The sequence below is a fragment of the Marmota monax genome, unplaced genomic scaffold (assembly GCF_021218885.2).
Source record: "Marmota monax isolate L192 unplaced genomic scaffold, Marmota_monax_Labrador192_F-V1.1 WCK01_AAM20220418_F8-fsc00001, whole genome shotgun sequence".
NCBI classification, from domain to species: domain Eukaryota; kingdom Metazoa; phylum Chordata; class Mammalia; order Rodentia; family Sciuridae; genus Marmota; species Marmota monax.
In genome coordinates this window covers 27,418,888-27,431,389 of record NW_026693777.1, presented here as the reverse complement: position 1 = coordinate 27,431,389, position 12,502 = coordinate 27,418,888, and the positions used below count along the sequence as shown (strand labels likewise).

At 33.1% G+C, this 12,502-nt stretch overlaps 1 protein-coding gene across 2 annotated transcripts in view; it reads left to right on the top strand.

Annotated features, from left to right (window-relative positions):
• Nucleotides 1–12,502, top strand: part of Arid4a (AT-rich interaction domain 4A) — a 78,316-nt gene that overhangs the window by 19,757 nt on the left and 46,057 nt on the right. For both annotated transcript variants that reach the window (XM_046461423.2, XM_046461424.2), the window contains exons 8-11: nt 2,636–2,768; nt 6,233–6,312; nt 7,634–7,710; nt 8,224–8,390. In XM_046461423.2, the coding sequence (XP_046317379.1) occupies nt 2,636–2,768; nt 6,233–6,312; nt 7,634–7,710; nt 8,224–8,390 (457 nt within the window). The remainder of the gene's footprint in view (nt 1–2,635; nt 2,769–6,232; nt 6,313–7,633; nt 7,711–8,223; nt 8,391–12,502) is intronic.

Below are 12,502 nucleotides of genomic sequence, written 5' to 3'. Positions count from 1 at the left end.
CCCATTGTCCTAATAGTAGTTTTTATGACATCCCTTCCCTTTTCCCTCTGATTCTAGGATATAATCCAAAATCATACACTGTATTTTTTTGGGAAGTACTGGGGATTGAACTGAAGGTTTCATTCATGCTTAGCAAGGACTCTACCACTGAACTACAACTCCAGACCTTTTTTTTTTTTTTATTTGTAGATGGACACGATATGTTTATTTAATTTATATATTTTTATGTGGTGCTTGATTGAACCTAGGGCTTCACACATATGAGTCAAGCGTTCTACCACTGAGCCACAGCCCCAGTCCCAGATCTTTTTTTTTTTTTTTTTTTTTAAGTTTCGAGATAGGTTCTTACTAAATTGCTTAGGCTGGCCTCAAACTTGAAATCTTCCTTCTTCAGCCTCCTGAGTGCCTGGTTTTATACACAGGTGTCATCAACCTGTCTATATGGTTCTTAAATGCCCTTTAATCTGGAAAAGTCCTTTGACCTTTTTTGTTTTATATAACCCTGACATTTTTGAAGAATATAGGCAAGTTTTAATAGACTGTTAATCAATATGGGTTTGCACAATAGTTTTTTCATCATTATATTCAGGTTGTATATTTTTGACAGTTATACTATGTAAATGATTCTGAGTTGTTTTCAGTGCTGGTGCATTTATAAGTATATGTTATCAGTTTTTCCCATAATTGGTGATATTAACTTTGATCACCTACTTGAGGTGCTGTCTACCAAATTTCTCAACTTTCAAATTAATCATAGTTTACCATTTTCCCCTTTGTAACTCATGAATCTGTGTGATGATACTTTAAAATTATTTAAATACTGTGTTCTTTTTTTTTTTATACTTATTTTTCAGTTGTTCACAATATCTTTATTTATTTTTATGTGGTGCTGAGGATCGAACTCACGTCCTCACTTGTGCTAGGCGAGCATTCTACCACTGAGCCACAACCCCAGCCCTACTGTGTTCTTTATCAAACTTTCAGTGGTCTTTGTTATTCGATAATTTTTGCCTATTACTATAATACCAAAATGGTGATTTTTTAAAAATTTTTTTGTGTGTTTGCTACATTTCTTAGCTATCATGTAACTACAGTAAAAATCTTTTCCTTATCACTATGGACTCATGAATTTTAATTTTACTTAATGGGTTATGATTCACTGTTTAAAAATTAATTTTGATGCTCAAGCTGTCCCAGTTTTAGCCAGCAGGAGCCTCTCTGTGCCCTTTCAACATATCCTCACCATTTCTTGAGCATTTTGTCACTTTCTGGCATGACAAAGTATCTTAGCCTCATGTTATTTTTTTCCTGCCTCAACTCTGGAATTGGCCATTTCTCCAGGGACCCTTGTATCTTTTAGTGGAAAATAGTAGTTAGAAACCAAGACCCAAGTATAAGACTCAAGTATCAGATGTACTTATTGCTGCTAGGAGAGGGTGGGGAGGTTTTATAGTGAAGATTTTAAAAGGCAAAGTCAGTAATGCTTCAGTTGAAAACCAGAAAGTAATAGAAGATCTTTGGGGTCCCTAAGTGGAGGTATCCATTCCACTACTTCCTAGATATGTTAGTTTGGAGAAATTATTTCACCTCTGTGAAATTAAGTACATTTACATATATTTACTCTAGTGTTCACAAAACTTGCAAGATACTATTCTTGGTTCATAACTGAGAAAAATGGAAATGATAATGCATTGGCCAGTTTGGAGGAAGTTAGATAATATATATACATTTTCCATGTATAATAAGAACTTGGTGTATTACATGTATTCAATAAATCATTAATATCTAAATATTTTATTCTTAGGTTAGTCTCTTAGACTTTTATTGAAATCTTGCTCACACTTATTTTATCTATGCTTTTAAAAAGTTGAGTCATCTGGTTTCTCAAAAGTGCAGGAGATTTGGAGAAGCAAATAGAGGTGTTAGAAGAAGATAAAAAAGATTGATCGATACAGACAATAAAGAAAGCAGTGTTGAGTTTGACATCTATGAAGAGGAAAAGAAGGAATGAAACCATAACAGGATAAGGAACTGAATGAATTTGAACCACTTAATAAGAATTAATGGTTTTGTATACCTGTAGTAAACTCCAGCCATATCAATGTAATGCAGGATGTTTTTAAGATATCAAATTATTCAATAACTCAAATGGGAGTACATATACATTTTTATTAAAAAAGAGATAATAGGCTTATAATTAATACATACTGATTACACTTTAGGATAAACTTTTGTTATCCAGATAAGTTACATAGATAAACTTTCATCTCTGTTTTCCTGAGATATTTTCATAGATGGTTAGAAAACTAAAATTTATTATCTGACCTCTGGCATTAAAAAACAGAAATGCAATCTTCAAAAATGTAAGTACTTAATGGTGGTGTAGTTAGCCTTTTCTGTCCCAGATGGTGGCTTCTATGAGGACCTACTTGATACAGTGAAGTGGGCTCAGTTACCATAGACAGCTCAGGGATGACTTGTGTGCAGCTAAGAAAGTATCTATCTCCTCAGTTCCAATAGGAATAGAGAGTCTACTACATTATGTGCTGAATTCAACATACTAAATTCACACCACTTTGATTGTGTTGAATAATGATTTATGTTAGCATAATGATCAGGTTATTCTAACTTGTAGTACTGAAGATGAAAAGGAAGAAGAAAGTAGTGAAGAGGAAGATGAAGATAAGCAACGTCTCAATGACGAATTATTAGGAAAAGTTGTTTGTGTGGTATCTACAGTTGAGAGGACTGAATGGTATCCTGCTCTGGTAAGTAAGGTTTCTTTGCACAGTTTATCAACCATATAAATATTTATTTAGAATAGATTTTTTTAAAAGCTTTTGAAATATTGTGAAAGCATTACACAAATTTAATATGGTGCAGATTTAAAACCTGAGCAGTCATCCAGGTCTACAAAAATCTTATTTCACTGTTGTCCTTTATTATTCCCTTTTTTTCATTCTCATTTACTGGAACGTTTCAGTTCTTGCCTCAAAATATGTCCAGTGGCCTCTCTATCCATTTTTGTACCTTCAGGTTCCTTTAGCTTGATTCCTGAATTCTTTTTTTACTAAATTCAGACTACTTTTCTACTTTTAAAGTTAGTTACAATCTTTTTTTAAATAGTGATTTAACCATGATAATCCTATTCTCAAAAATAAACCTTCAGTCAGGTACAGTGGCACAAGACATGTACATAGTCACAACTGCTCCGGATATTGAGACAGGAAGATGGCTTGAGCCTTGGAGTTGAAGACCGGCCTGGGCAACAAAGTGAGACCCTTGTCTCAACAATAAATAAATAAATAATCAGTTTTCACTGAATCTGCCTTATTATCAATTTTGCATTCTTTAAGTGGATATTTGAGACCATCCTTAGATATTCAGTTGTTTTCTAAACACCCCATCCCACCCCGGTGTAACTAACATACCTGATTCCTGTGAGCTCTTACCCCACTTTAATTAGCAGAGACAAGAGTATTATTTGATGAGATGAGTCAAAAGTATTTGTCTTGCCCATTGCGGAGGTACATGCCTGTAATCCAAGTGACTGGGGAGACTGAGGCAGGAGGCTCAGGAGTTCAAATTTAGCCTCAGCAACTCAGTGAGTCCCTAAGTAACTCAGCGAGACCGTAAGTCTAATATAAGAAAGGGTCGGGGATGTGGCTCTAAGCGTCCCTGGGTTCAATCCCTGGTACAAAAAAAAAAAAAGAATTTGTCTCACTGGGACTCCATTCCGGTTAGGTATTAAATGAGAATAGGGGAATAATAGAAAACATGACTGAAAAAATAATTTGTATCTGGTACAGAAGGATCCTTAAAAGACTAAGTAAGGTTTCTTTGTACAGTTTATCAACCTGTAAGAATTTGGATTTAATTCTGCAGAGAATTTTGCAAAAGAGTGGTATCATTTGAACTGCTTGTTTAGGAATGTTGATAAAGCAGTGGTGTGTTGGAACCATTGTTGTTGCAAAGCCAGGATGTGGCAAGAATCCATTTGAATGCCATTAGAATGGTTCACACGTAAGATCATGAGGCCTTCAGTTACGCCTATTCATCCTTTAAGACTTTAAGTCTTAATGCCACACCTCTTCCTTGCCACCTTGAGTTAACTCTTCCTTCTAGGTATTTGCATACTATCTTGTGCCTTGTGGTATCACTGTGCTTATCCCCATTTTGTTCTTTTTGTATGTCTTCTTTTGTTTGCTCCTCAGTTATGCTTTTAGATCTTTAGGGTAGGTACAGCTATAATACTAGTCTTAAGAATTACCAGTACCTACCAAAGAAACATTTTCTTCCATTTGTTGTTAAGACAAGATGTGACTGCCAAGAATATTTAATAATCTGGATGTATACTGTGCAATAAAATAGTCATGAACTGTATGGGTTATTTAAGTTTAAATGTAGCTTAGTTAATGTTAAATAAAATTGGGGACTGGGAGTACGTATAGTTTAGTGGTAGAGCACTTACCTAGGACATACGAGGCCCTAAGTGTGATCCCCAGCACAGTATGAAAAAGATTACAAATCCAGTGCTCAGTTCTGTGTAACTCAATGCTACTGTGTTGGACAGTGCATAAAAAGTCTACGTATAGTGCTAGATTGTAGGAGAGAGGATAGTATTGGGGAACTCATGAACAGGTGTATTTCAGTAATTTATCACGAGTCTTTTTTTTGTACTGGGATTTGAACCCAGAGGCACTTAACCACTGAACTCTACATCCCAGACCTTTATTTTTTGAGACAGGGTCTCTCTAAGTTGCTTAGGCCCTCGATAAGTTGCTGAGGCTGGCCTTGAGCTTGCAATCCTCCTACCTAAGCCTCCCAAGTCACTAGGATTAAAGGTGTTCACCACTGCACCTGGCTTTTTTCTCTTTTTGTGAGATGGGATCTTGCTTTGTGGCCCAGCCTGGCCTGGGACTCCTGGGCTGGAGTGATTCTCCTACCTCCACTTACTGATCAACTAGGACTATCATCGTGTGCCACCACACCCAGTTTAATTTTTTTTAAAATATAAATTCTATGAAGTATTCAGAAATTATTTACTAGTAAGCATTAAGACATTTGTTATTTTTAAAAGTTAAAAAGTATTTTATTTAGGGCTGGGGATGTGGCTCAAGTAGTAACGTGCTCGCCTGGCAGTCATGAGGCATTGGGTTTGATCCTCAGCACTATATAAAATAAAATAAAGATACTGTGTCCACCTAAAACTAAAAAATAAATTTTAAAAAAAGTGTTTTGTTTAGATTTTTTTTTTCTTTTTTCTTTTTATTTTTTTGGTGGTACTGGAGTTTGAACCCAGTGCCTCATGCATGCAAGGCAAGCACTTCACCAACTGAGCTATATCCCCAGTTCCCTTTTGTTTAGATTTTTAAAAATTTGTTTTAATTATTAAAAATTATACATGCCGGGCTGGGGATGTGGCTCAAGCTGTAACACGCCCGCCTGGCATGCACGGGGTGCTAGGTTCGATCCTCAGCACCACATACAAATAAAATAAAGATGTTGTGTCCACTGAAAACTAAAAAATAAATATTAAAAAAAAAACCTCTCTCTCTCTCTCTTTAAAAAAAAAAAAAATTATACATGCCCTGGTAAGAAAAGGTTCTTAGGTGTTTCTTGTTTCGTTTCTAACAAAAGCCATATTTTAAAATAGATGCTGATTGAAGTATGTTTTTAAAAATTATAATGTGTCCATATTTTCTTTTCCTTTTTCCCTTTTTGAGATACTGGGGATTGAATCCAGGCTCGCTCTACCACAGAGGTATATCCCCAGCCCCTTTTACTTTGAGACAGGGTCTCCCTAAGTTGCAAAGGCTGACCTTGAACTTTTGATTCTCCTGCCTCAGTCTTCTGAATTGCTGGCTTTACAGGTATTCACTGCCACACCTAGCTGGTGCCAGATTTTCATCTCAGATCACACCTTCATAAATTTTATTTTTTGGTCAAAAAATGAATTATTATTTAGCTTAGATAAATCCTAAATATTTTAAAAGTAAAGGTCACATTTTAACGTATATTTTATCAGTTATTCTTTTTACATATTATCCAGAGTTTGTTTTTTTTATTGCTAAACAGTTCATTAATAATGGAAGTTATTTATAATGGAGCTATTTCTTGTAAAGTATAATCCATTTGAGAAGTTAGGGGACCAGAGGTATTCTTTTAAAAAATATATTCTTTTACTAAACAAGGGAAATAGGGATCATTAGTTCTTTATTTTATATTTCAGGTAATATCTCCTAGCTGTAATGATGACATCACAGTGAAAAAGGATCAGTGTTTAGTTCGATCATTTATCGATTCTAAATTGTAAGTAATGAATCACTTAATAATTTTACATGGGAGAATAAAAAGTAGAATCAGTAATAGACCCACTTCACTGTGTTTTTATTTTTAAAATTCTAATCACTTATTAACTGAGAAGTTATTATAAGTTTTGAGTTTTTGTAATGTAGGGTATTTTTTACTGATATGAAAACAATATTAAGAAAATGTTATTTTCTAAATAAAGCAAGGCATTGATTTATCTTTAATTGTAGAACTATTTTTATCATGACCATTTCATATTATGAACTATGAACTTATTTTTAATAGAGTTTATAGTACTAGAATAATTATTTTGACTTTCTGATTAAAAACCAGACTGTTGGAAACTTCCCTAAGTTTTCCCTCAGTTTTTTTCTTTCTTTTTTTTTTTAAAAAAAGGAGAAATTTAATGCATACATTTATTAAGTATAATTCTCCAAAAAAATTTAATACCATAATATATCTCATAGTAAAGATACTTAAGTATTAGTTTTGAGTAATTTTTTTTAAATTAAAATTAGTTAACAATTAAGAAATATTGAACATTAAAGTAAGCATCTGTTTCAGTCAGCTTTTTCACTGCTGTGATTAGAAGACCTGACAAGAACAATTTTAGAGAAGGAAAAGTTTATTTGAAGGCTCATGGTTCCAGGTGTCTGTGTCCATAGGCAACCAGCTCCATTCTTTGGGGCTTGAGATGAGGCAGAATATCATGGCAGAAGATTGTGGCAGAGGGAAAGAGCTCACATGATGATTAGAAAGCAGAGAGACTCTACTCACCAGATGCAAAATATATTCCCCCAAAGCATGCCTTCAATGATGCACCTCCTCCAGCCACAACTTATCCACCTTCAGTTACCATTCAATTAATCCTATCAGGGGATTAATTCACCAGTAGGGTTAAGGCTCTCGTAACCCAATCATTTCTCCTTTAAACCTTCTTGCATTGGCTCACATGTGAGTTTTCTGGGTATACCTCACATCCAAACCATAACAGCATCACTATCTACAAGTGTTGGAAATATTATGCTTATTATCAGTTTCCCTGCACTATCTGTAGGAGGGTTATATGGATTTAAGGCTCTCAAATTAGTGGTACTTTGAGTATATAAAACTTCAGAAATAAGATACTAGCTTTGCTTGTATTCTCTCTGATCCTTTATTAAAGATGGGGATATGCATGGTCTTAGACTTTTAAAACACTTTTATAAGCAAAATAAATTTGATTTGGGGTTTTATATTTTTCATTTTTTAATATAAACTACTGAAGTCATAAATTTTATTTAATAAGTGGTTTTCCTCCCCTTTATTTTTCTGTTATTAGTTATTCTATAGCAAGGAAAGATATTAAGGAAGTAGACATTCTCAATCTACCAGAATCAGAGCTCTCCACTAAACCAGGTAAAATAGGAGGAATCAATCCCTTATTTCAAAATGAATGAAATCCCTTATTTCTCAATGAATAAAGCCAGATCGAATATTCTCGGGTGCCCTTTTTACTGTTTAGAGTTGATTATCGCTCTTATCTGATGGCAGAGTTGCTTTTTTTTTTTTTATTAAATGGTGTTGGCTTTGAACCCAGGGCCTCATGGGTGCTAGGCAACTGCTCTACCACTGAGTCACATCCCCAGACCTTAATGGTAGTTTTTTAAATGTATGGATAAAATATTCGATTCATAATTTTTAGAAAAGTTTAACTTTAATATTTTGCCATTAAGATTTCTAACAGTACTCCCTAAAGTAATAACAAACATTTATATAACATTATAGCTTAAGAAATATGTTCAACCTTACCGCATCATTTTATACATGCTGAATTTGAATTCAGATCTTCTGATTCTGAATGTCATGCCTTTTCTGTCATTCTGTGCTGTTAATTCCATAGCAACTGCTGAAGTACATTTTCACTCGTAGGGCTACAGAAAGCAAGTGTCTTCTTAAAAACTAGAATTGTTCCTGATAATTGGAAAATGGATATAAGTGAAATCCTTGAGTCATCCAGTAGTGATGATGAAGATGGTCCTGCTGAAGAAAATGATGAAGAAAAGGAAAAGGAAGCCAAAAAGGAAGAAGAGGAGGTGGTAGGTATAATTTCATGTTTATAGCAAATGTGAACACTTTTAATGCTCTCGAGTAATAATAATACCGTCATGTATTTACCCTCTGTTCTAGATTCCCTGTCACTTGTTTTATCCATTTCTAGCTCAAGTTGATTTGAGGGTTGAGGGAGCTTTTTGGCTCATAACTCAGTATGTAAATCAGCACTAGTTTTGGGGGGGTTAGAAGTGACAAGGAAGTGTTTATCAAGTTTTATCCACAAATTAATATTTGTTTTCTTAGGGTTTTTTCCAAATAACCCAGGAGGAAAGAAATGTACTTTTTAAGTATTTTATTTCATTTAAACTGTTGCCATATGAAATAACTGTTATCCTACTTTAAAGATGAGGTGAGATTCATAAAGGTTAAGTAACTTTTCCAAGGTGTCACAATTGAAATGTGGAGGATAGGGATTTGAACTCAAGTCTGGTTAGAGAATCCTGGTAGGGGTTAAGAGATAACCTCAAAATCTTTTTCAGGGTAAAAAATTCTATCCAAACCCGAAGAAAAGTTCATTTGGCTATTTGAGAAAATATAGAAAAAAAATTTAGCTTATATTTTACAAGTATAAATGATTTTCTTTGTAATACTGCCATGTCATTTAAAATACAATTGTAGGAAATCATCCATAGAGTATCACATAATTGCTTATATGAATATTGTCTACTTATTCAACAGTATTGTTAAATATAACAGATTGTCCAGTACATTTTTGGATGTTATTAGGTCAAGGGGCTTAGGGGCAAAACAAAGAGAATGAATTTATTGAAAAAGGACTTATTTGAGCATGTGAAATATTTGCCTGGAAAAATGTGGGATGTTTGTTTCTGTTTTACATATACAAATATGTATCTGTGAAATATCATGAGTATAATTATATACGCTGTTTCTTTCCTTTTACTTCCTCTGCAGTATTTGGTTTTTTACACTCTGAAATCAGAATGGCGGTTCATACTTACAGGCTGCCTACAGAGTTGCCATAGTAACATGCTGTTGGTTTTAAGTGAGCATGCTCGGAAAGACAGGAAGGTTTAGCAGAGGCTTGGCAGGTTGCCAATGGAGGTTTGCCAGATGCTTTGAAATGGGCTGTCTTTCTTTTCCTTTCATGTAATGTCTGATTTTTATGTGGAAGAGAATGTAAGTAGTGCTGTATAACCCTGCGGATGCTATGCCCTAAGAGGGAAAGCAAATATTTGCAAGTCAGACTGAAAAATGTCCAGACCCTCTACTGATTAAGTAGAAGGGGAATCTAACCATTTTGCATTTGAAAGAAAATGCAGCATATAGGTAAGATTTTTTTTTGTATATTTAGTTATCATTTTGATTGCCAAAAATCGGGTTAAATAAGTATTTTAGGTATTGAGGATGTGGCTAATATGGTCGGGTTCATAACCAAGTGTAATTGTTTCTTGTAAAAAAGACAGTAGGAGTCTATTTTTAGACTATCAGAAGATGAAAGCTATTTTTCTCAAATATAAGATAGATTTTGAAATGAAAATGATAATGAGACAGTTTGGCAAAATTCTGGATTTAAAGACTGAATATTAAATGTGAATTTTGTGTTTTATCTGTATTTATTTATGGATTATATGTTTTCAAGATAAATAGGCCACATTTTCAGGGTGTGAACTGTTGCAGCCTGTGGTTTAGCTTTTGTTTTTTTAATTAACATTAGTTAGGGTCTTTTACTGTCGAATATTGAAAGAAAGATTAGTCTAATTTATTTTTCTTAATACTTTTAATTGGTGTCCCTTCCAGAATGCATTTTCTCTACCCCCCAAAAAATCCTGAAATTTTAAACAAAGAGGGTAAAAGAGCTTTGTAGGAAGTTGTAGGGGGTGGCTATAAAATAGTAAATAGAGCTTGTATTACAATGATTATTTTTGTAAATATTATGTTTTATTCAAGCTGTGAGGAAATGTTACTAAAGAATGAAAGCAGAGGTAAAAAGCTCTGTTACCTATTGTTTGTAGGTAATAGTAGGGAAATTTTAAAAGATAAGGATGATTAAAAAGTTAGTATCTTAAAATGTTTTACTTAAATTATGAATCTGTTAAAATTAAGTGAACCTGGATGGTTTTAAACTACTAAAAAATAACAGCAAAATTACAAAATATAGACACTGATTTATATTATTTCCAATTATTTTTCAGATTGTCAGTTTCATAGCAAGCTTTTTTAAATTCCTTAATATAAACGAATTTCTCTTTTCTCTGGCCATACAAGTAGGTTTTCTTGAGTAAGATTTTGGTTGCTTTAGAAAAAAAATCAGCTGCATTTCTTGCTCTTGGATTTAAGATTTAGTTGCTGAATCATTCTAACTTGTCTTCAACAATAATTTTTAAAATTTAAATATTGTTAAACTGAAAAGCACTTTTAGCCTATACACAACAAATAAAAAATGAATATTGTATAAAATGAATAATCTGATAAGCCAGGGCCTACCTGGCTTAGTCATTATGGGCCTTCACCACATAAGTGAGGCTAAGCTGTTGTATCATGTTACATATCATAAGTCTTTCCAAAAGGTAGTGTTGCTATGCTTTTCATGAAGATTTAATGTTGCTCTTCAGTGATCAGAAAGATCTTTTATAATATTCTATAAACCACTGTGACAATACTGTAGCTGTCATTTGATGTTTGTAGTACAGCAAGCAATTTTACGCAGTAGAATCATACAAGTGTTAGATATTTCTGCAGTGGTAATTAGCAGTAGGCATTGTTTTTATGTTTGATACTTTAGGTGCTCTAACCTAAGAGTAAGTAATAAGGACATTTGAGATTCTATGATTTTATTATGGAAGGGTATCTTGTTTTTACTTCACATTATCTTGAATTCCAAAGCATTTGGTAGTTCAGTATTAGAGTACAAGAAATATATCTCATACTGTTACTGATTGGGAAGACTTGAGGATCTGGCAGAAAGTAGGTCCTATGTGTATTAATGATTTTAAATTTCAACTTATTGACACTTATGTTGAAAAAAGCCCTAGAGAATATTTTTGTGGGTGTTGCCTAAATGTCTTTGTTCAGAAAATTTTATATTAGAAAAAATATACTGTAATTTCTTTTGAGCTTTGAAATTGATTGAAAAGTCCAGGAAAACACAAGTAATGATATCAATTATTTATTTACTCTTTACATATTTATTCTGAATAAAATATAGGGGGATTTTCTAAGGGTAAAATAAATGCATGGCTATTTAAAAGATTGATTATCAAGGGGAATTTGATGGACTTAGCCTTTTAAATCCTTATGGTTTGCTATAAGTAGGCTTATATGTTGGGTAATTTTTAAAAACCTTCTATGAATTTATGTTTAGTAATGAAAATTGAAATTTAGTGAATTTTTTTTAAGAACTGCTCTTTTAGTGTACATGTATTAATACTCATTTCTCTAGTCTTTTGACTTTTCTAGGGATGATTGTTTCATCTAATGTCTGAGACTCTACTCCATTATTGTAAAAATCATAAGTGCTTGCATTTTTTAATTCAAGGAAACATGAATATTTTTTGATGTTTAATCCAGTGTTATTTGTGTATTAATCTATGCCTTTTGCAGACTGTAAAGGCATTTGATAAAGTAATCGTTCAGGATCACTTTGGGTATGAACTTAGAGTAAATGTTTGATAACTCGGGGAAATCATGCAAAGTCAGTAAAACTTTAAAGATTTTAAATGTAATGTCAATATTTTATCTAATAATTCAATCTGCCAATCATCAGATGTTTTTAAGCTGATCCTAAAAAGCCAAATTTCAAGGAATAATTGAGATTTTTAGCTTTCATTCAAATTTAAGAACTTACTTGCTAAAGTCTTAAATGTACTAATCAAGCTAACAAAAATGCCTTAATGAGTTTAGCAAAATCTGTCTTCTGATGCAAGCATAAAACTCTAACCAAATTAAGGTTATCTTGTCAGATTTAGAGTATTGCACATTTTTTGTATTAAAAACACTTTTCATTCAATATATTTTATGGTTTTGGTGATATTAGAGGGTTGACTGATTAAAAACTTGGATTTGATAGTGTCCAAACCACATCTTGATGATTAAATGTATGTACCTTTTCAAATGGGGAAAATAATTACTAGACTCA